Consider the following 23,689-nt stretch of genomic DNA (forward strand, 5'->3'; position numbering starts at 1 on the left):
AGCAGACACTTCCCTCTGGAAGGATATCCTGAAACCTTCCAATGTCCTCAGGTTTTCACCCACAAATGTCCATTCAGGCCCCTGCTTTTCTCCTCAGCCACATCTCTGTTTATAGTCACTTTTTCCCCTTTGTAGTCCTGGTCATCAAAATACCCCTATGTTTATGTACATTGTTACCCTCTTAGCTAATGGACGTCTTCCAGAAAGGCCCAGTTTCTGTCCCTCAAGGATCAGTGCACCCTTGTGTGGAGGACGATTGTCCTAGGCTGAAGGCAGATGCTGAAATACCCACGCGTGGCCTCTCCAGGCCTCAGCAGAGCACAGATGACCGCCAGGCCTGGCCTTTCAGAGGCTCTTGGGAAGGGGCGGCCAAGGCTGTTGGACTGCGTCCTCCATTGAACGTCACAGCTTGGCATTCCTTCAGCCTTTTGTCTCGCAGGTTCCTCTGGGGCGTTGGGTTGGCCGTAGAGCCCGGGGACTGGCTGCAGTCCAGGCTTCTGCTCTCGTTCCAGCCCTTTTATCAAGCAGCTGGCGGAGGTCAAAGGCCACAGGCTGAGGTTCAGAGCACTGCTCTTGCGCCCAGGGGTGACCTTGTGGATTTAGGTCCTAACCGCACTGGAATGTGCCCCATAGACATTTCTGAAGCCAGAGTCACTGCAGAAGCATCCCTGCCATTTGCTCTTCTGCCTTCTGTGTCATCTCTTTGTCAAGAAAATAGTTGTTCTGTGCAGCTGTTCGTGGGATCTTCTCGATTCTCCCCACTCCGGGCTGTTGGCCAGGGCTGCTCCTCTCTGCCTGTGCAGGACACGCTGGTGCAGGCGGCCCTGGGACCTGCTGGGAGCGGCTTCTGCTGAAGGTGTGCAGGGCCTGGATGCTGGCAGGCTTTGGGCGACAATTCAGGTGTGAAGTTTGGGGGTGCCTTTGAAGGCCATTTTATCCATAGTATGTTTTGAAATGTATCTTTTTTTTTTAAGTAATTAGCATTCACTTCTCAATAGTTGTAAAGCCTAGTTCTTCACTGAGTTTTTAAATTTAGTTTGTAAATCTTACTCTCTTTATAAAACTCACAAGTTTCAGAGAACCCTCCAGAATCTCTGGCTCCCTTGCTGGCTGTGCCCAGAGCCAGGAACTTGCTCCTATCTGAGGAAGGCCAGCCCTGACGTACCTTTACAGTGCTGTTCAAAATTACTTAGGGCTTTATATAAAATACCAATTCTTGTGCCTACCAAAGACTTGTTGAGAGTCAGAATTCCTGGGGGTATGTCCCTGGGATCTGTAATTTAGTAAGTACTTCATATGATCTGATGTTCTCTATGATTTGAAACCTCCTACTTAAGAAAAAAAAAAACAAACCCAAATATTCATTAGGTAAGCTCTTTAAAACACTGTAAAAGGACGTTTAGTATAATTTTTATTATACCCATAATATATATTCATTATGAAGTTTTTAAAAATATGTGAATACAAAGAAGAAACTACATCACCCATGTGTCTACCACCAGGGGTAACTATTATTAGTATTTGGGTATCACAAGGAGGTCAGATTTTTCCTTTACCCCTTTAGGGTTTCTGACTGGGACTGACATGGGGCAGATGAACAGGGGAAAAGCATATGAATTTTATTTATGTGTGCACAGGAGCCCTCACAAGAAAAATGAAGACCCAAAGAAGTAGCGAGACCTAAGTGCTTATATGCTAGGTTGAACAGAGAGTGGCAGTTGTGGAAGACTTAACAAGAAATGAGACTTATTTTCACAAGGCCTTTCTGTCCAGATTTCTCCCAGCTTCTGCTCTCAGACTCTGGTGAGAAGAACGTCTCTTCCTTCTGGTGTAGGGAGGGCTTCTTTCACATGGGAGCCTTATCTCTGCTTTTAGAAAGAAAAAGGGTCAGTGTCCTCGCGTCTGCTGTTTTTCTAGCGCCTTTAACTCAAAATCATCATCATGGAAAGCAACGTATTTTGTGGTGGCATGTCCTGAACTCTTTCAGTGTAATCTTACCATTTTTTTGGTATAATTATTTCCGTGACAAAAGTAGGATTGTGCTACATGCACTTTTTAATAGCTTTATTTTTTGTTTAATTAAACAGCATTGTATTTCTTAGATACAGGCTAAGTTGCTGTATCAAAGATCCTAAAATACATCCCCTAAATAAATATTTCTCCTCCTCTGAATTCAGTCCAGACATCAGAGGCACATGATTGTGGTGGTGGAGTGTGACTGTCCCCTCTGCACTGGAGCAGTGCCATCCCTGGGTTGCTGGTGTCTTCTGCCTGGTTGAAGCCAGGTCACCTCCATGGCAGTCCCAGCCCACAGGAAAGAAGCACAGGAGGGAGGTGGTTGCTACCCCAGCAGCCATGTGCTTAGCAAACACTTTAGGGATTTTATTACTGAAAGGAAGAAGGCAAGAAGGGGCACTGGGGTGGGGGAGCAAGTAGCAGTGTCTGCCACAATCAATACTACTTTTTCAGGTCAGTAACTAAATTTTAAAATATTTATAAGGGAGGACAGTTTCTTGTTGCTTGAATTTATTATTATTACTATAATAGGTTTTTTGGCAATAATGAAGCATCTTGGGGCAAATATTCTTAAATTAGAGCTCTATTCTTACAAATGAGGCAGATTACTTTCTTAGGGTACATCGTAGAAGCAGACTTAGCAATCAGAGGGTAGGCATAGCTTTCAGACTTCTAGACTGTGTTATACTTTAGAAAGATTGGACCTGTTTACATTTTCATTACCAACAGGATGTAAAAATAATTTTTAAATGTCACTTTAGAAACCGTCTCTCCTAATAGTATAAGCATTTCCACCTGATCTTTATCCACTTACGATTATCATTTAAGTAGGACCATAGCGCATGTTCAATTTTATTTTCTGACTTTTCTCCACTGAATATTATTTATAAACAGTTTTCTCTTCCTGTTATATTTATGACAGTGGCATGCTATTGTGTATATTGATGTAAAATAATATATTTCCCTCCTCCTGAGATGCCCTTTTGGGGGGGGTAGTTTGAAATCTGTGACTCTGAGCACAAAAGTCAAATCTGAAGTTTAATCTGAATCTAGGCACATTTTCCCTTTGTATTCTACACTCACTCCCGGTGCTACATATAAATGCTAAAGATGTATGTGAGAAAGTGACAAACTGAGGTCTGTCTACAGGGGCAGGACAGCTTCATTGATATATTTTCACTGACAATTAGAGCTAGGGAACAGATGCGCTAACAGGTGCTGTAAATCCGTATTTTATTCTGCTTGTTAAATATGCTGCAGGTATTAATATCTGGCATTTGCAATGGTGAAAACAGATGCTAAACATTTCCCATGTAGTATCTAATATCACATTGTCTTTTACTACATAAACCAGTAGAATTTTATTTAATTGAAGCTTTTTCACAACAAAGGAAACCATAAGCAAAACAAAAAGACAACCTACGGAATGGGAGAAAATATTTGCAAAAGATGAGACTGACAAGGGCTTAATTTCCAGAATATAAAAACAGCTCATAACTTGTTAACAAATGAACAAACAACCCCTTCCAAAAATGGGCAGAAGCCCTAAAAAGCAATTCTCTGTGAAGACATACAAATGGCCAATAGGCACATGAAAAAATGTTCAATATTACTAATTATCAGAGGAATGCAAATCAAAACTACAATGAGGTGTCACCTCACACCTGTTGGAATATCCATCCTTCAAAAGTCCACAAACAATAAATGCTGGAGAGGGTGTGGAGAAAAAGAACTCTCATGCGCTGTTGGTGAGAATATCGTTTGGTGCAGCCGTTACGGAAAACAGGATGGAGATTCCTTAAAAGACTAACAATTAACAGCATATGATCCAGCAATCCCACTCCTGGGCATATATCCAGAGGACACCTTAATTCAAAAAGATACATGCACCCCAATGTTCATAGAAGCACTATTTACAATAGCCAAGACATGGAAACAATCTAAATGTCCGTCGATGGATGACTGGATAAAGAAGTTGTGGTATATTTATACAATGGAATACTACTCAGCCATAAAAAAGATAAACTAATGCCATTTACAGTAACATGAGTGGACCTGGAGATTGTCATTCTAAGTGAAGTAAGCCAGAAAGAGAAAGAAAAATACCATATATCACTTATATGTGGAATCTGAAAGAAAAAAAAAAGACAAATGAACTTATTTACAAAACAGAAACAGACTCAGACATAGAAAACAAACTTATGGTTACCAGGGGCGAAGAGGGTGGGAAGGGATAAATCAGGAGTTTGAGATTTGCTTATACTAACTACTATATATAACGTAGATAAACAACAGGTTCATACTGTATAGCACAGGAAGCTATATTCAATATCTGGCAACTATATTCAATAGAGAATATAGATTCTATATACATATATATACTAAAAAAAAAAGAAAAAAAGCAGTTCTGACAAAGAATGTCTAGGTTTTTCCTGTTTATAAGGCACCGCCCTCTGGCCAAAGCTTAAACAGTTTCCAATTCATTTGGCTCACTAATTTTGGATTTAATTCTTGACATATTTTTAACTTGAGACTATAGAGGAGGTATGGATTTGCATTATTTCAAAATATACAAGTAAGTGACTTTTTGATAATATTTTTAGATCATGATATTCTAGATATGCATACACTTAAATTTCATACACAGTATCATTTCATGGCTCTAGTATCCCCAACTAGTTAGAATTGTTCTAGTGTGCAATACAATTTTGTGATTATACTGGTACTGATACTCAAGAAAAAGTGTTAAATAAATAAAATTATTATAATATTAAATAATAAAACTTGTCAAATGGATATGTAGGAATATGATGGCGATTATGTGTGATTATGTATAAAAATGTACACATGATATAGTGTTATTATAAATCAATATAAGTATGTTAATATATAATTAATATATTTACATACTAATATAAAAATATTTATCCACATAAATACACATTAATATATATAAAAGTAGATTAATCCATATATAATATGTAATATGTATTTCTTTCCCAAGTAAGACATTTAGCACTTTGAAAAAGTTTAAGGTTCAAATTTCAGTTGAAAACATCACCATAAAATTTCTCCAATGGTTGCAATGTTGACGAGTTATCATTCACAGCATATATATGTGGCTGCTTATTGTGTCATGTAATAGCTACTTTCCAATCATAGCACGAGAAGTTGAGTCATTTAGGAAAGGAGAGAAAAATAATGCCGTTTTATTTTAAATTACAGTTTGGAAATGAAGAACAAATCGGGGTATCGGTGTAAACTTGGTTTCTGAAGACATGGCTAGCTCTAGCAACCTGTGGTGTTATCTCAAACTTCTGTGTTAGATAACTTTTTCCCCCCCAATTATCTTCTCTTTAGAGTGTTAAATCGCATAAGTTTCAAGCCTTTGACTGGGGAAGCAGTGCCAAGAATTATTTTCATTACAACCAGGTAAAGTCTTCCAAGTCTTAGAATTAACACGAGCCCTGAAAACTCATCGAGGAAGCCAGTGTGAGGTATGAGAGTTCTGGCTGGGCTCAGGTGCTGTGGGAGATGTTTGGGAGCGTTGACTATACATGGTCCTCCTTTTCCCTCCGTCAGTCCCAGAACAGCGAAGCTTTGCAATTTGTGTTGTGGACTTTGTCCTTCCCCTGGCTCTGGGTCAACCACCATCACTGTCATCCGTCATGATCAGGATACCTGGTAGCTGGGGGGGCCTTGGCCAGATTGCATTGCTTAAGCCGTTTCTTCCATATGCAGATAACTTGACCATTTTTTGAGTGCGAAGGGCTCTAAAGTGTGAGGTACTCTGCCCATGTTTTTCTTATGTAAGTCCCGCAATATCCCTGTGACATAGATGTGATTATTATAATTACTATTACAGAGGAGGAAACTGGGGCTTAGAGAATTTCTGTGACTTGTGTCACATCCCAGAAGGTGGAGAGGTGGAGGGGTATGACTCCAGAGTCCCTTCCCAACCGCTTTGTTTGGTTCTACAGCTCGGCATCAACTGCCTGGGAGGAGGACGCCTTCCTCCCAGGGGCTGAAATGTGTGACCATGCCCAGCACAGGGTAACAACTCTTATATACGCATAGCAGTGGTTATGGTTAGTATTCTGTTGTGGGTTAGGCTTCTTCTGGTCCCAGTAATAGCAACTCAGATTAAACTGAGAACAATTTTCAAAATTTAGTCTTTTAGTCTCAGATCAGATTTGATAATCAGTGTTTCATGGAAATTGTATTTTGGTCAATTAAAACAATGAAGACAAAGCTTTCCATGGGTTTTTATTACAGAGTTACCCTCCCGCTTACAATGTGAAAGGCATGATGGTGCCGACCACTGTCTGGAGCGGGGGTCAGGACTGGCTCGCGGACTACAAGGACGTCACTGTCTTACTGACCCAGATCCCCAAACTGGTGTACCACAAGCACATTCCTGAGTGGGAGCATCTAGACTTCATCTGGGGCTTGGATGCCCCGTGGCGGCTCTATGATGAAATGATAAATCTAATGAAGAAGTACCAGTGAAAGCCAGACTGGAGACGTTTACTGTCAAGTCATGTCAAAATTTGCTTAATTTCTCTAAAATACTTTTTGTTTCCTAATCCTTTTGTATTTTTAAATCCAAAAAAAATTTATAGCATTGAAGATGCCCAGTTCTCTCCAGTTAGGATTAGAACTGCATCTGCTTTTTTAAGTTTTTTTTTGTCTAATCATGGCCGAATATGAAGCTGGTGTCTCAACCTCCCTTTTAAAATGTCACTGCCTTGTGAAAGATTGTGACCATTCTGTTTATCCTTACAATTTAGAATATGTTGTATTCCCTTTTTACCCCACCACATAGGACACACTGACACATGTTGGAATTTTTAAGCTGTGCTGTTCATCAGTAAATAATCTGACACTGACTTGAACTAAGCTCTGTGTATAAGTACCCAGTTCTCATCTCTTTGCCTTAAAGGCTCTCAGTTAAATGGCCTTGTATTTAGGGATCTAAGTGACACCTTATATTCTCATGCAGCAGGTACAGAGTCAGATGCAGGGACACCCCAGCTGTGTCAGTCATAACGATTCCATCAAACTTAACTGTGAGAGCTGCTCATTAGCAAATGTTGAAATTGCTCTGATCAAGTGAAGTCATTTGCTGGAGCCTTCAAAAATAAATTACATGCATCAGCAACAAGAACACCTGTATCTGAAATAACCTGAAGACCAATGCACCCAGTCATCTCTATCTGTGAACTCTTAAATGTGTGGCAGGCCAGCAGTCCAAGGCCATTGATCCACTCGTTTGAGAAGGAAAGTCCTGTGGAGAGACAACACCACTATTTTTCCTGAAATTAGTGTACTCTTCACCAGCTCCTGTAGCCCAGTGATGACATCTGTGAAGCAGAAGCCCAAGGCTGCCCAGGAGGGACGTCCTAGTTCAGTCTCACACAAAAGGAACGTGAACATGAATGCTTTCAGATTGAAGCTCAGGGATTCGTTTTGTTTTTTAGTTTTGTACGTGTCCAGATGTTTGAGACTCCTGATTTGCATCCTGGTGTCAGGAAGCCTACGTCCACCTGCTTCTCTTGCAGCCCTGTTCCCTTACAATATTCTCAGATGGACAGAGTGACCACTGCACTCTGAACAATTGCTATTTTTCTGATATAGCTACTTTAGCTGCAGTAATAAATGATACTTGACATTAATGTGTGAAGACAGCATAATACTGCTTTGTTAAATTTGAAAGGTCTTGTTTAAACTTTTCAATAAAGCTCAGCTTCCTAGACCTGAAGGATTATGTGCATGTGTGAGTTCTCCTTTACTTAACAGTCATCCTCAATTTCCCTCTCTTCTTTTGGCAGGACTTGTGCTTTCTTTCTCATCTTTTCCCCTTCCTCCTTACTCCTTGTAAACTTCACTGATACTGCCCATGAACTTTCGATTGTCTTCCAAGGGGCGGAGGGTGGTCTTAAACCTAAGGAAGGGTGGGGGACGCTTTGGAAATCCCACCGAGTCCACCGAGCGAGGCTGTGAGTGGGGCTAAGCTGTGACTAGCCCCATCTGCAAGTAGTGGCCGTAGATTTAAGGACTGTCCAGTCAGCTCTCTCCTTGAACAAGTGAAGCAACCAAAGCTGGCAGAGACATGTCCCACCATAGGACCCCCAAAACATAATTTGGGGGTCTAATGCGATTTCTCCCACTACTCTGTGAGCCTGAAGATATATCATCTCCGTATACCCAGAATTGAACACAAAGCCTGGAATAGTAGCGAGTCAGTAAATGTATGCGGACGGACAGAGTGTGTGAAAAAGAATGGATGGACTCTGTCATTTAGCTAAGTGAAATTAGATCCACAAGTCACATCTGGGAATGTCTGAGGTGGAGTCTGATTTTTCACGGCAACCATAGAAGAGAGTAAAATTATACTAGTTGTGAAGGATACGTGTCCCCAAAATCCTTGTTGGCATTATGTCAACCTAAAGGAAGAGCGTGCCTTTCTCTTTGACCAAGGCAAATTGGTTTGGCTAACCAAGTACAAGATTCTTGGGTATAAGGCCAGAAAGGAACGGATAGTGAGTGGATGTTTTTGTTCGGTTTCCGTCCATAGTGGGAGAGAGCTTGTTGGAGAATGGCTTCTGTGCCATAGGTGACTTGGGTTTCCTTCTTTGGTTGTGCCGTGGAGTCTCCCTCAGGTGCCTTTGAGAACCTGCGGTCAGTAAAGCTCCCATCACCAGACTGTGGGAATGAGCAGAGGCTACATTCTACAGAGTCCACCTTTTTATTGGAGTGTTTTTCTCTTCCTCTCCATCCTCAGCTTTTCTCTAGGGATTTTTCTTCAGTACGTGGGCCAGTCTAGAAGTGGAGATGTTGCATGGTCGTTCTTGCCACATTCGGGTTACATGGTGCGTTTGCCCTTATGGGCAGCTTCTTGCTCCTGGCACAGCTGCATAGGCTCTTATGTCCTTATGTCCCTAGCTGCATTCATGTGGTTTTGTCTCCTCATTGGCTCAGAGTGCAGAACAAGCTTGGAGCTGGTGCCTTAAGAAGTCCTGTGACCAGTTGGTAGGCGTTCTGACTGTTCTTTTCCACTGAGTTTGATATATATTCTTTTGAGCAGAACGCAAAGATCTTCACAGACCTCCAGGGCAAGGAGAAGACGAGTTAATATTCTTTCAGCTTGGAACTTGAAGATCCTGGGTTTACGTGGGCAGTGCCACTAAGTGAAGTCACAATGGAGAATGAAGTCATTTCTTTTTTTCCCACTTGCCATAAGAGGGCACTCTCAGCTTTGCTTCCAAACCTTTCAGGGACAGTCAGAGAACTTTGCTGATTTAGGAGCCAGTTGGTAATTTGCGGATTGGTAAAACCAACCACGTCTGTGGTCATTTCTATCCAGGATCACGACTGATTCTTGCCTAATGCATAACATCTGAAGAATGTTCTCAAAGAATAACTGTGCCCCAAATGGGACATGAAAATAAAAACTTGCCCAATAGATAAAAGTGGTCCGACCTCAGACCTGAGGGAAGAAGTGGGGAAGGCTTTAACTGAGGCTTCATACCTATTAAGGACCGAAGTTTAGCTACTGATATAATCTCCATACAATGATCATTTTGTGTTTGTGGGTACTAAAAGTGTTAGTAATTTTAACTCTTGTCATTAATTTTTTTTAATACATGGAGAGATTTAAAAAAAAGTGACCCCCCCAAAAGGCAGCATCAGTTTACAATAATTCTGATTTTTAAAAAGCCTGTCAGTAATTCATTCAGGAGTATTGACTGAGTACTGATTGTGCTGTGCGAGGTGCAGTCTTCAAATTCAGTTCCAAGCTCAGCAGGTAAAACTCTTTCTCTGTCAACTTGTTTCAGTGGTGCTGAAACATGTTCTTTGCATTTTTACACCGTGCTTTCTGGGTGTTTAAAGACTTCTCATAAGGCTTTGGTCTCTGTAACACCTCTTTGACAGATGAGGCAAGTATTTTCTTTGCTTTCTAGGTGATGGTATGCCTTTAAATGAGCATGATTTTATATGTTTTAACTGTTTTCAGCAGGTTGATGAGAGTTCCAACCATATCAGTAGCAGCACCCACTTACATGTGACGTGGGTGGATCAAACCATAAAGAGAAAATGTTTAAAACCGAATGTGTATCAGCATCGGTGTCAAATAGGGCATCAAGGAATCCTAGGGGAAGCTAACACCCGCCCATATTCTTCATCAGTATCCCCTGCTGTTTTGGTGTGGTAATTAATGCTTTCTGAGTCTTTTGTAAACTACCCTATAAATGCAGCTTTGATGCCCCACTCCAACACCAAGCTCCTCCGGTGGAGATACCCACCTTGAAACTGACACGGACCAGGTTCTGCTCTCAGTTTGGCTGTAACTTCCTGTTGAACCCTAGCTAGTCTTGACTTTTCCAAGACTGAGTCTTCATCTTTACATTGAGGGATTAGATACTGATCTTTGAGATTACTCCACCCTCTATGCGTTTTACGTGTCATAGCTGTTAAGATATTACAAAATTTCTCATCTCTGATACCCAGGAATAATCGTTTTGGTTATAGATGCCAAGACAGCCACACCTAATTTTGGAAAGAAAAAAAATCGTAAAGTTCACACAGAAAAAGAGATTATATCATCGGTAATGGGCTTTGCCGACTACATATTCTATTTTTTTGCAGGCGATGGTGGTGGGGGGGGCATCATCCAAAATCTTTTGGTGAGTTGGTACCAAAAAGCTTCAAGATTGTGTTAAATATGCACAGACCTGAATGTTGTACTCTCAGGAAAGTGATTTGATCTCTAAGATAGTGAGGGAAGAAGAATTCCTATCTTCCAGTCCTGTCAGAAAGACCCCGTCAAGATAAAAATGACACACAGGAGGTCAAAATCAACTGGAGAAGCACAAGAAATAGTGTGGACAAAAATCCTAATACCATCAAAAGTCAGTAATACTTTTGAATACTATGTGCGAAGTATAATGCTTGATATTGTGGGGGAAAATCCTAGAAGATAGACTCTCTGCCCTGAAAAGACCTATTCATCTAGTAAGTCATTAAACACATTTTGTGCAGATTGAAAGTTTTTCAAAGGTGCATGTTTGCCAATTCAGGAAATGATACCACTTTAGTGAAGACTAAATAAGGTTCAACTTTATTTGGGTCTATTAAGTGACACTGGTTTTGGTCAATCGTCATGCTGTGCCCACTTTTTCAGCATCCTGCATGACATAGAGTGGACAACTTACGAGATTTTAACTGACTGCTTTCCCTGAGATGACTGCACTTGTTTGTTAGACACAAAGTTCTGTCCTGGGTGGCTTCATGGGCTGGAAAGGCAGAGAAGCTGGTGGCTATTCTTCAAAGTGCTGCAAGTAAGAGGGGCGAGCCTGGGCCAAGCAGACTGAAGCTGTGGCCTCCAGGGTCTTGCTGCACAGGGCTGTGTGGAGAATATTCTAACACGCTTAGTGATGGAGGCTGGAAGAATCAAATAAAAAAAAGAACGGATTGTTTGGGGCTGGGGGCTCAAAGGAGGCAGTCCTGATAGCAGTCTATTTGCTAAGCCCAAATTAAGCAAATGAAGCCACCCACTTAAAAAATCTGTGAGGGCATCCAAAGCATCCAAGCATGCGAGTTGAAACCACAAGAAAAGAACAGGATGTGCTGAACAGAAATTTGAAGGTTGATTGAATTTCTGTTGAGGGCAAATCTGAGTGATATTTTACTCCTGAGAAGAATTGGTATGTCTGAGAAAGTGAGCTTTGATGGTCCCTCTGGAGCATGGAGGGACCCAAGAGTTAAGGCTTAGTAAATGGCATAAGATACATTCAATGGTGTGGTGTAATTCCCAAAATTTTTTTTTAAATCATAAAAGTAAAGGAGAAAAAGCTCTCCTCTTCTTTCTGAGATGCTGCTTGAGTTCAGCAAAATTTAAAGGTAGAGCGATGTCTACCAGGAATGGGAAAGAAAGTGCCAGAGTTGCCCTAAAAGTGAATTGCAAAGTGCATTGGAGGAAGGGGAAGCTTGAGGAGCAGCCTAGAAAGGATGAGTATACCTGGAAGGTCTAACTGGAAGAAACCCACCCCCCAGGCTAGAGGCCAGGGGACTTCGTGGTACCTGTCTTTGCTACCATTCAGATGTCCAAGCAACGTTAGAAAATTCATCCTCTTTCATTTTTAGCTTTGGCTCCCAAGAAACTCAGAGATGCTTCTGAACCTTTATTCTCATCAAGACACAAGCAGAGTATCATAATATTCTTACAGCAGACTGAAGTTAAAAAAATAAAAGGCTGTGCTGGGGCTGGAGGCTGGGTGCTCCACAGAACAGGTACCTAAGGAATATCTGTGTTCTATTGGTGGCAGTTTAAAGACGTTCTGAATTATGAACTGACCTGTTACAGGGGTGTATGTGTGTACACACACACACACACACATAACATCTCATCTCTCTCACATATATGTTCTATATTAATATATAATTATATATTATAAATTAGCCTATTATATATTTCTACGCTTATATATTGGTCTATATTTTGTACTTATTTCCTCATAGTATATGGCTTTGTGTCTTTTATTTCCCTTTACGTAACTTTATTTGATTTTAATTGCAAACTTCCTCAATTATTCTTTAGGTAAAGTGTGGAGTACACATTTAAAATAATACGTCTTGTTTTGTATGTTTACTGTGTTCCAGGCACTTTACTTTTATTTCTGTAGGACCACAGCAATACTAATAATGTCTACTTCTTGGTAGTGCTGCAAATCCAGCTCTTGTAAGGACTGGATGAAATCACTTCAAGTAAAACACTTCACTAATGCCTAGTGGATGTTACATGGCAGCCTTATTACTGTTATTATTATTATTACTACTACTACTGTTTTCTCATTTAATTCTTGCAGTAGCTTCATGAGATGGCTACTACTGTTATTTCTCTTTGGAAAGGGAAGATAAGAAAATGCAAAGCTTTGAAGGATGAGGCGCTGGCCCCAATCTCACAGACATAAGGAGAGACAAAGCTAGGATTAGGGGTGTTTCCTGGCTTCAAAGTTTCCGTCCAAAACTTCTACCCTCTAGGTGCCCCTTGGGTCGCAAGTCAGGCCCCCGGGTCAACCGCAGAGGTTGCTTTTCATGCTAGTCCCGGGGTCCCCGAGATCTAGTACTGACTTCCTTACGTTCAGTCCCCGCCGGTCAGCGGTCAGCCCCAGTTGGTGACAGAAACGCAGAGGTGGGGGCGGCCTCGCAGTTGTGCTTTCTAAGTCCGGCATGGTTTGGGAGAAAATGGGTCGAGGACGTGAGACATTGGTGCCGCGAAGCCAGCTGAGGGAAGGGCAGGGCGGGCGGGACATCATCTGTTCAATCAATGGCTTCCTGTGAGGCTTCAGGAATGCGCCGATCCCTTGACAAACAAAGTGGATAGTTTACTAATTTCACTGCTTCCACCCCAATTGAGATGCGGCGGCTTTTCAGCCAGATCTGGGCAGGCTCTGGATGTTAAATCCTTCACTTGACCTTTTTTTTTTCCCCCTGTAAAGTGAAGCCTAGCAGTCGTGGTCCCTCTTTCTTGTCCTGACGCCTCCCGGTTTTTGTCGGCGGTCTGGGCATCCCGGGTGCGCCGCGAAGAAACGACCCGCCGGTCAGGTTTTTGGGCTCCTCCGGGAGAGTATATGGGTGCGGTGGGATCTGGAGCTTTCCGCGAGCCGGCGGGGACAGCGCCCACGGGAGACACTGGAACTGGAGGAGGTTCCTGTCCTGCCACCCTTACCGTCTGATTTCTTGCGCTGATTGCCGCCGCGCCGCGCAGCGCCGGGGACCCTCGGTTCCCTCTGCAAAAGATTAGTTTGCCAATCGCTCCTGGTCAGACCAGTAGAATGTGAGCAGACAGAAAAAGTACGTCGCTTTTAAAACTCTTAAAAATACAGTTACACTTGCGTCTTTCTGAAAATACATAGACGAAATTTTATGCATTCATTAAAAATACAAGAAATTATGCACTGATTGTAAAGGAGCTCTTTCTGGTGGTGATGGAAGTATTCTCTGTCTTGTTTAGGGGTGGTAGGGACCCATGAATTGAGTTGTCAACACTCGTAGAAACTCTAAAGATCTGTGCATTGTATCGTGTGTAAATTGAACGTCAATTAACAAATCAGAACATAATCCTGCGAGCATAGAAGTCACTACGTGCGATTGCGTAATTGCATACATAAATGCGGATTAAATGCAACTATAAAGATGGGTATTTATAGCAACTAGGCGCTATTCCTTGGGGTTATTTATGCAAGCTCCGCGAAGCCGGGAAAGGGAAAGAAAAGGCTGCTGACATCACTCTGGGCGGGGCCGAAAGCTCTAAGAAAAGTCAGTGGCGCTGGAGCTGCCGCCGCTGCCATGCACAACCTCACCATGAGCCGCCACAACGGCTCCGAGCTCCACATCCTATGTAGCTCTGGCCATCTGTTCCTGCAGCCCCTCTGGGACCGCCTGAGGACCTGGGAAGCCCTCATCCAGTCGCCTTTCTTCCCCGTCGTCTTCTCCATCACCACCTACGTGGGCTTCTGCCTCCCCTTCGTGGTGCTGGACATCATCTGCCCCTGCGTGCCGGCGCTGCGGCGCTACAAGATCCACCCGGACTTCTCGCCGTCAGTGCGGCAGCTGCTGCCCTGCCTGGGGCTGACACTCTACCACCACGTGGTGTTCATTTTCCCCATGACGCTGCTGCACTGGGTGGCCAGCCGGGCCCCGCTGCCCCCCGAAGCCCCCGAGCTGCTGCAGGTGGCGCGCCACGTCGTGTTCTGCCTGCTCCTCTTCGATGCTGAGTTCTTCGTATGGCATGTGCTGCACCACAAAGTGCCCTGGCTGTACCGGTCCTTCCACAAGATGCACCACCAGAACTCATCTTCATTCGCACTGGCCACGCAGTACGTGAGTGTCTGGGAGCTGTTTTCCTTGGGTTTCTTTGACATGGTGAACGTCTTGCTGCTCCGGTGCCACCCGCTGACTGTCCTCATCTTCCACGTGGTCAACATCTGGCTGTCAGTGGAGGACCACTCCGGCTACGACTTCCCCTGGTCCACACACAGACTGGTACCTTTCGGGTGGTATGGGGGCGTGGCGCACCACGACATGCATCACTCTCAGTTTAACTGCAACTTCGCCCCTTACTTCACACACTGGGACAGAATCCTGGGAACGCTGCAGTCTGCTCATGCCAAGTAATGTGCACCCCTCCCCACAGAGTATGTGGCGGTGGTGAGCAGTGGGTGCACCTCAGACCTTGTACATTTCACACTTGAATCAAGAGAGACACACTTGACTTTGTTTCGTCAGTAACTTATTATCTGATGGAAACTTATAGGTAAAATCTGCTGTATTTTTACACAGTCTAATAAAATAATTTATATAATGTTTGTATATCAACGACTTTGTTCTTAATGGAGAATTCTCGCTCACTTCAGTAGCCTTGATTTCTGGGTATAAAGTATCCAAAATCACTGGCATATTTAAAAAATCTCGAAAAAGATTTGTTTGTAGAACAGGGAATTTACTATGTTTGAAAGTATCCTAGAACTAGGCTGAAAGACCATTATTTTTTGTGGAGAATCTGATCTCTGACTCTGTAAGCAATGAAACATGTTCCTGCTGGACAGTGACCAAGATTATTGTACTTTTTCCCTATGTTTTCATAGAACTGCATATTTATATCGAAAGAAATGTTATTTGTGCTTAAAATGTAAACCAAACAAGTTCTAGCTTCTGGCATTTTCACTGTCATTTTGACTGATAAAATCTGAAATGCTAAGAGGGAGCTGGGATGGCAGGTGTTCTTCTGAGCCCCCATCATCCCAACTGTGCGTGGAAAGAGAGGAATCCCGTGGTGGTGGGTTTTGTTGGGGGGGGAGGTTGAAGGAGGCAGGCGAAGGAATCTGTTTTGGTTTGGGTCTTGAAATTTCACAGAGGAAAAAACACTATTGTCCTGAGTGTGTTTTGGCTGATTTCTGCATAATAGGCAACTAATAGACTTCGTCTGTGAAGTTCTACAGAGAGATTAACAATGGGTCATCATTTCATTGTTTGAGAGGAGGGCGGTGTTGAGGGATGAATAGAATTAGTGATATGCCTTGCTTTGCAAAACTGGTAAATCAACTGTGTGCATTAAAGGGGCTAATAAATACGGAAGGGATTATGAGTGAGCACCCCCCCTTTTCTACTAGAATCCATCTAGCACAAATGACCATCGCACTGAGATTTTTGTTCACTTTTCTTAATGGAGACATATATGCAAACTACATACTGCTTTTTAAGAAAGAAAAAGTAAAATTTGGCCCTGTATCCCTAGTTCCTCATCTGTAAAAGGAGACTGACTGTCTCCCGATGTTCTTGCAGATTAGCTGTAATAGTAAATATGCCTGTAACTAACCACACACCTGTCGCCCATCATGTAGCCCGTTCAGCTGCTGCCTAATTGTTCTAATTTTATCTTTGAAACATATTTTATATAAATGAGGTAAAGTTAAAAAATTAGGGCAATTTAGACAGAAAAGTCTAAATGGAATGGAATTCAAGGCTCATTATATATGTGCACCAAACTCTCTTGTTTAAAGGTGAAAAAGAACCCAGTATTCATGGCCGAGTGAACTGCCTGAGAAGCATGTTCAGATGCTCCAAATCTTTGGCAAAACACAGTGCCTGGCTGCCCCGCTGCTTCTCTCACATTCCCTCCCAATGTGTGTGACCTCTTCGCTCCTGCTGAAGTCACCTCCTCCTTTGTCCACAGCAGGACCTTGCTGGGACTTAAAGATTATACTGATGAATAAGAGTGAAAATTACAAAAGCAGGTGGTGAGTTATAAGGGGGAAATGCTGTATTGGAGGCAGTATGTTACTATCATGATCAACACGGTGACTTGAGGAAAGATGAGAAGGATGAATGGATATTTGTATGTGCAAATCTGATAAATGACAGTTAATCATAGCTTTCTCCCAGAGAATTTTTTAAATTGCCTCACCAAATAAGGGAATTTCCCATTTAGGACAAATTGTACACATGGAAATTACTCAGGGTCAGAAACACTTTCTCAGAATTGGGTGTATGAGTTATATATTTTTTAAATTGAAATATAGTCAGTTACAATGTGTCAATTTCTCGTGTACAGCATAATGTTTCAGTCATACATATACATACATCTTATCAGTTTTTAACACCTTGTGAGGTGGAAATGGGAGAGTGGAGACGAACAATTTTTCAGACAGTTTTGAGAGCCTGGTAGTAATAATGCTGACACTACTACTACTAATAAAGAAATACTGCACATTTACATGTACTTTCCCAAATTGTTTCACTTGTTCCTTACAACAGCAGTCTAAGGGATGTAGAATAGTTGTTATTTAAACAAATTTTGTTTTTCTCATCATCTTTCCATGTTATGGATGCAGAATTGGTACCTGCACCATTTAAATGACTTGCTTCAGGTTACAAAATACTACAAATCGGAGCCAGTTCTTGAACTTAGGTCTCATAGTGTACACTATACCTCCCTTCAGACAACGCTTATGATAATCTTCACAACTGCCAGGGAGCTGCAAACCCTGCAACCAACAAATGGCCTCCCTCTGCTGGTCAGAGGAGAAAGCTAGGCCAATCTCAGCAGGACTTGGGACATCATAAAGCACGTCAAGGGCTCTGTTTTCTGTATCCCCCATTGCATATCAGCTAAGAGCATACAGGCTGCAGTTGGATTGCCTGGGGGAAACCTTGACTTGAGGCTTAATGGCTGAGTGACTCTGGACAAGTTACTTAACCTCTGTGCGCCTTGGCTTCCTCATCTGTAAAATGTAGATAATTGTAACACCTACCTCCCAGAGTTGTTGTGAGAGATTTTGAGCTATGGTGTGTGAGTGCCAGATGGGTTGGAGGTCTTGGCTGTATTTGTGTTTGCTGGGAATGATGCCTCATGACTTGGGCACCAAGACTGTGCCTGGACCGTAACCTTCTGTCCACAGACATGTTTGAGTTCTCTCGTCTACAGGGAACCAAATAAAGCTGAGTTTTTGATCCTGCTTTTATCGAAGCTGCTTCTTTCATCATCCTTTCAAGGCCAAAGTATTGAAAAGAGACAGAAGTCTGTGTTTGTCTGGTTCTACTTCCTTACCTGTGAGTCATCCCAACCCCATCTCTTCCTGAGACTTTCACTGCCTGGTCACTGCTGTTTTCCTAATGATCAGATCCAGTGACTTTTTTCCCTCCTTAGTTTTCCATCTCCTTGGCTTTTTATTTTAGGTGCTTGTTTCTGCTAACCAGCCTCTTAGAACGTGGTCCTTGCTTGGTTTTAGTGAGGTTTCTCTAAACCGTTTTCCCGCCTAATTCTCCAGCTGTTTCTTCTTGTTTCGTTGGCTCCACCTCTTTCTTCTCAGCCTCAAGCCTCAAAGTGCTTCTCATTTTATTACAAAATATCTATGCTGTGTATAATGACTGTCCTTCTTACCATCTTCTAGTGCACCCTCTAAATCTCTACTCGCACTACATTCTAGTACACACACACACAATGTATACATGAGCAGGCCACGTATATGTGTGTAGACACACTACATATGCATACATGTCCACACTATATATACTATATATGAACATATGTCCACGCACTGTTATATGTACACAGACATGCATTTTCACACTATATATGTGTATATGAACATACACAATATATGTATGAACACTGTGTATGTACACTTTACACACACTCTACATGTATATATGCAACATTATATATATACACACTATATATACCTGTACAAATGTAACATAGTGTGTATATATAGAGAGACGCTATAAATGCACACCCACTATATATATGTAAAATTATCCTCCTCTCTCTCTCTAAATACACATGCACACACATGCACACACTCACACACACTACTATTTCAGTCCTGTTTGCTATTTCTCTCTTCCCCTAATATTATGCCTCATTCTTGATAAATATTGGCTCAGTGTTGTATGAATCCTGGAAGCAGTAGAAGCAACTTTGCCACTAGTCGTTTTTTTTCATTCGTTCCATTTTCCATCACCAGTCCATCCCAGCTTCTAAACTAAGGCCATGCTCACAACCCAAAATCTGTGTTCTAGAGAAGGTCGTAGTCTACTGGGGAAGAGAATCAGGCAAACAAATGCAGCTAGTCTAACGTAGTTAGTGATCTGACGAGGGGATAAAAGATTGTTAAGGGAGCCCAGAGAAAGACTGGTCTTTTATTTTCTTTGAATGAACATAAAAAAACAGGAATTTATTTTTAAGAGCAGTTTTAGATTCACAGGAAAACTAAGTGAAAGATCCAGAGATTTCCCACATACCCTCTACTTTCCATATGCATAGCCTCACCACTGTCAAAATCCTATACTGGAGAGGTACATTGTTACAATCAATAACCTACATTTATATACCACCCAAAGTCCGCAGCTTTACAACTCTTGGCATTGTACATTCTATGGGTTTTGACAAATGTATAACAACATGTATCCGTCAGTATAGGATCATACAGAGTAGTTTCATTGCCCTAAAAATCCTCTGTGCTTGGCTTATTCATCCCTTCCCTCCCTCTCCTCGACCCCTGAAAACTACTGATCTTTTTTACCGTCTCCATGGTTTTGCTTTTTCCAGAGCGTCATATAGTTGGAATGATACAATATATAGTCTCTTCAGATTGGCTTCTTTCACTCAGTAGTATGCATTTAAGTGTGACAGCTCATTTCTTTTTAGTTCTGGATTCCATTGTCTGGATGTACCGCGGTTTATTTATTGACTCACCTACTTGTAGGACATCTTGGTTGCTTCCCAGTTTTGGCAGTTATACTATAAACATCCATGTGTAGGTTTTTCTGTGGACATATGTTTTCCACTCATTTGGGTAAATACCAAGGAGCATGATTGTTAGATCATATGGTAGGATTATGTTTACTTTTGTAAGAAACTGCCAAACTGTCTTGTATTGTTTTGCATTCCCACCAGCAATGAGTGAGATTTCCTGTCGCTCCAAATGCTTGTCAACATTTGGTATTGTCAGTGTTCCAGATTTTGGCCATTCTAATAGTTGTGTAGTGGTATCTCATTGTTGTTTTAATTTGCAATCCTCTAATGACACATGACGTTGAGCACCTTTTCATATGCTTACTGGCCATCTGTATACCTTCTTTGGTGAGGTGTCTGTTCAGACCTTTTGCCTATTTCTTAATTGGGTTGTGGGCTTTCTTATTGCTGATTTTTTGAGAGTTCTTTGTATATTTTGGATAACAATACTTTATCAGATATGTCTTTTGCAAACATTTTTTTCCATAATAGTTTTTAAGGTAGTAATCTTTGGGAGATTTAAATTAATACTAGTATTGTGTAAACAAAATATTTTTTAAAAATTAAGAAATGCATTAGCTATCATAATCAAATTTGAGGCAAAGAATTGGTACGTTGTTGGTTCTTTAACAAATCTGATAATTCTATGTGAAGGATATATTATAATAAAAATTCTTTGCTGCAAAAAAATGTAGATTTGAAAATTATCAAAGAATAGGTAATCTAATTAAGGCTGAGAAACAGGGAAATTTTGTAGGGAAGAGGGGAATTGTCAGTGTTTTTCCATTGTTTTGCTTCTGTCTCATGGTATTATGGTTATTTGTGTGTCTGTCTCCTCTGCTAGACTACGAGCTCCTGAGATGTGATATCTTCCTGATACTTGAATCTTTGTTGTAGCTGAGATGAGACACAGCAGAACTTTAGTAAATGTTTCTTGGTTGAATAAATGTATGAATGAACATAAACTGACTTAAAATATGCTTAAGTTTCCATGCAATTGTGTTTGTCAGAAACAATCTTAAGTATCATTTGATGACCAACTTGTGGTGGTGCTAAGACACCAGAGACCTTACTACCTGGGGGTTGAGGGCTTGGGCTTTGAAATCAGAGAGCTCCATTCCCGAGCCCTGATTCACCACTGTTAAGCTGTGTGATCTTGGGCAAGATATCATTCTTATCCTCAGCAGTAAAACAGGACAAAAAGTGATGCCTGTCTCATGGGGTGGTTGAGAGGATTAAGTAAGAACAGGTGTGGAAAGTGCCTGGCATAGGGTAGGGGCTCAGGAGCTGTTAGTCATTATTATGTTAAATAAACTAACCGTGATACACAAAGAAGATTGTGTTTGCACAGCAAAGGGAGGGATGCCAAGTCCTGCTGGTTAGGGACATGTGAACCTCTGAATCCAGAGGCACAGTTAGATTAAGGCTATGGTGCCAGGCAGCAGCGAGCCTTGCTTTGGTACAAGGTGCCCTGGGCTATAGTATCTTCCTGTTGATATTCTTTCTCTATGTTGTGGTTGGCCTTAGGCCAAGGACACTTACATTTAAGGATCCCTGCAGGCATATTCTAACTATAAGCAGGGCAGGAGTTGGTAAAGGGACAAGATGGTGGGCCAGCTTCACTTCTAGAAGGCCAAGGCTACACAAGGCTCCTACAGAACCCCAAGTCCCCAATTCCTGGAATTCAGATTGATTCATAATGACCAGTGATCGAAAGACTAGTCTTTTGAGCAACAGAAATCATGAAGAATTTATATGCATTCACTAGGCGTGGAGAAGGGCATACCTGGCAGAAGAAAGAGCACTGCAAACCAGAGGGGGATGCAGGAACTGGATGTACCAGGAACATGGTGGGAAGTTCCGAGCACTAGGTGAACAGGGAAGGGGCTTCAAGGCGTATGTCTTGCCACTTGACGAGCCATTGAACTGTTTGTTCACCTGCCTATGTCACAAGGACTTGGGGAGATTGTGTAAAAAATTGCTTTGAAATGAATGTTAGGGCTTGCTACTATTTGTTGATTTATAATGAGTACATCAATGAAAAGTGGATGTGGCAATGACTTACTAAGAAGCTTAGGTCGTATTCTTGAGACAGTGGAGGGAGTGGGCTGAGAGCTCCATTGATTTTAAGCAAAGGAGTGATGTGGTCAGATCTGGTGTAAGAAGATAACTGGCCACAGCGAGTGGTAGTAGTAATTCCAGTGAGGAGACTGTTGCAAGTTCTGCCTGGGTTCCAACCCTGGCTCCACTCTTTCTGAATTTGAGCAAATTACTTAATCTCTCTAAGGCTCAGTTTCCTCATCTGTAAAAAGAGAGTAGCAATACCTACTTTGAGACTTGTGGCGAGGAATAAGGAAGATATTCAGAGAATTTAGCACTGTGCCCCACATGTAGCAAAACCTCTGTAAATAGTAGCTCTTTTGCTATAAGTTGTTACAAAAGGATCATGATTGCAGGTGAGAGATAATAAACCTACTGCAAAATAAGCAGAGAGAGGTGGAAGGAAGACATGGATTTCTCTTTTATCAGAAAAGTAACACATACTCATGGAAAAATTTCAAAACTACAGAACAAGGCAAAGTAAAAAAATCCTTCCCCATTCAATGAACTTACTCCCGTTACAGATATAATCAAACTTAACCCTTTTTTGGACACCAACCCCAAAGTTGGTCATTCAGTGTTTTTCTCTCTCTTTCTCCCTTTCAGCTGGGATGCCTTAAATGGTTTATATTAAATGAATGCATTAAGAAAAAAAAAAGGAAGTTAGTGTGAACAGAAATTCTTTGGACAAAGGCCCAAGAGCGTTTCCTCCCTCTAAATAATCTTTCGTTTATTTCCTTTTTTCTATCTCTTTTGATCACTACGCAAAAGAAGAAGAGAGACTCAAGTTGTCTCTCTTCCACAGCTTGATTGGAAGGCTTGCTTGGCAGTGTGACTGATCTGTCCCTGAACCGGCCGGGCCAAAGGAAAGCGAGGTTTTCCTTGTTCTCCCCTTCTCACGCCTCTGGGGTTTCTTTGGTGCCTCTTACCGTGACTTCACTCTCTGCCTGCTAGTGAAGCAGTCGCTTTCTCTACTGGGAAGAAAGGTCTCTGAAAGAAGAGGGCATGTCTTACAGATCTTTGATTCCTTCAAGGATCTTACACTTGAAAAATGCTCAGTAAATTTCTCTGGAGGGTAGGCTCCAGGCTTTGGAGCCTGAAGAGGCTGGGGTTGAGCTGCCTGACTTTATGTTTGGGGAAAAAAATCATTGAATCACTCTGAACATCAGTTTCTCTCTCTGTGATAGGAATGGAAAATGGGGGAATAATATCTGGCTTTGCCTACTTCTTCAGCGTGTTGTGAAGATCCAGTGAGATGGAGCAGCACGTTGCTGAGTGGGCGGTGAGGTGGATGAGTGACTGCTCCATATGCCGAGTGGGACGATGTGGACCTCAGGCATCTAGAAAGGCACGAAGGTGCTATGACTGCAGTCCCCTCCACCTCTGCCGTGACCACCCCCCTTCACGGCTCCCTCCATCCAGCCCCTGCCTCCCAGGGTCCATAGCAGCCTCCTCTCCTCTGCCTGCCCTGGCTCTTGCTCCCCTGCTTAATCTCAGGAGATACAGGAGGAGTGGGATGTGTCAGAAGTAGAGCAGCTAGCCCCGGGGTAGCGCAGTTGGCAGGAGTAGCCGGAGCAGCAGTATTTGTGTCAGAGTCAGAAGTAGTGTCCATCTGAGATGCGCCAGGAGAGGGCTCTTCCTTCATTCTGTGCCAAGGAGGGCTCCAAGCCAGGAGCTGCAGCCTACTAGGGAAGGAGAATTTGGCAGCAAAGGGCTTTTGAAAGAAGACTCTTGTGTTTGGACTAACGGAAAAAAAGTCACCCTCCACTAGTG

General features: G+C 42.2%; 2 protein-coding genes across 7 annotated transcripts in view; both read left to right on the plus strand.

Annotated features, from left to right (window-relative positions):
• Positions 1–7,777, plus strand: part of LIPA (lipase A, lysosomal acid type) — a 118,330-nt gene extending 110,553 nt beyond the window's left edge. For 4 of the 6 annotated variants that reach the window (XM_045507378.2, XM_074373996.1, XM_045507377.2 and 1 more), the window contains exons 9-10: positions 5,377–5,448; positions 6,292–7,777. In XM_045507378.2, the coding sequence (XP_045363334.2) occupies positions 5,377–5,448; positions 6,292–6,525 (306 nt within the window). In that variant the 3' untranslated portion in view covers positions 6,526–7,777. Of the gene's footprint in view, positions 1–5,376; positions 5,514–6,291 lie in introns of all 6 variants that reach the window. The other 2 variants (XM_074373998.1, XM_074373997.1) reach the window with 2 other exon arrangements.
• Positions 7,778–14,047: 6,270 nt separating this feature from the next.
• On the plus strand, positions 14,048–15,384 carry CH25H (cholesterol 25-hydroxylase). Its single transcript, XM_010971243.3, has one exon. The coding sequence runs from the start codon at positions 14,368–14,370 to the stop codon at positions 15,193–15,195; it is 828 nt and encodes a 275-aa protein (XP_010969545.2). The 5' UTR covers positions 14,048–14,367; the 3' UTR covers positions 15,196–15,384.
• The last annotated feature ends 8,305 nt before the right edge of the window (positions 15,385–23,689 follow it).

This window comes from Camelus bactrianus, chromosome 11 (assembly GCF_048773025.1).
Source record: "Camelus bactrianus isolate YW-2024 breed Bactrian camel chromosome 11, ASM4877302v1, whole genome shotgun sequence".
Classification (NCBI taxonomy): domain Eukaryota; kingdom Metazoa; phylum Chordata; class Mammalia; order Artiodactyla; family Camelidae; genus Camelus; species Camelus bactrianus.

Coding starts and splice junctions, on each gene's coding strand:
- CH25H (XM_010971243.3), top strand. CDS start 14,368: ATGCACAACCTCACCATGAGCCGCCACAACGGCTCCGAGCTCCACATC.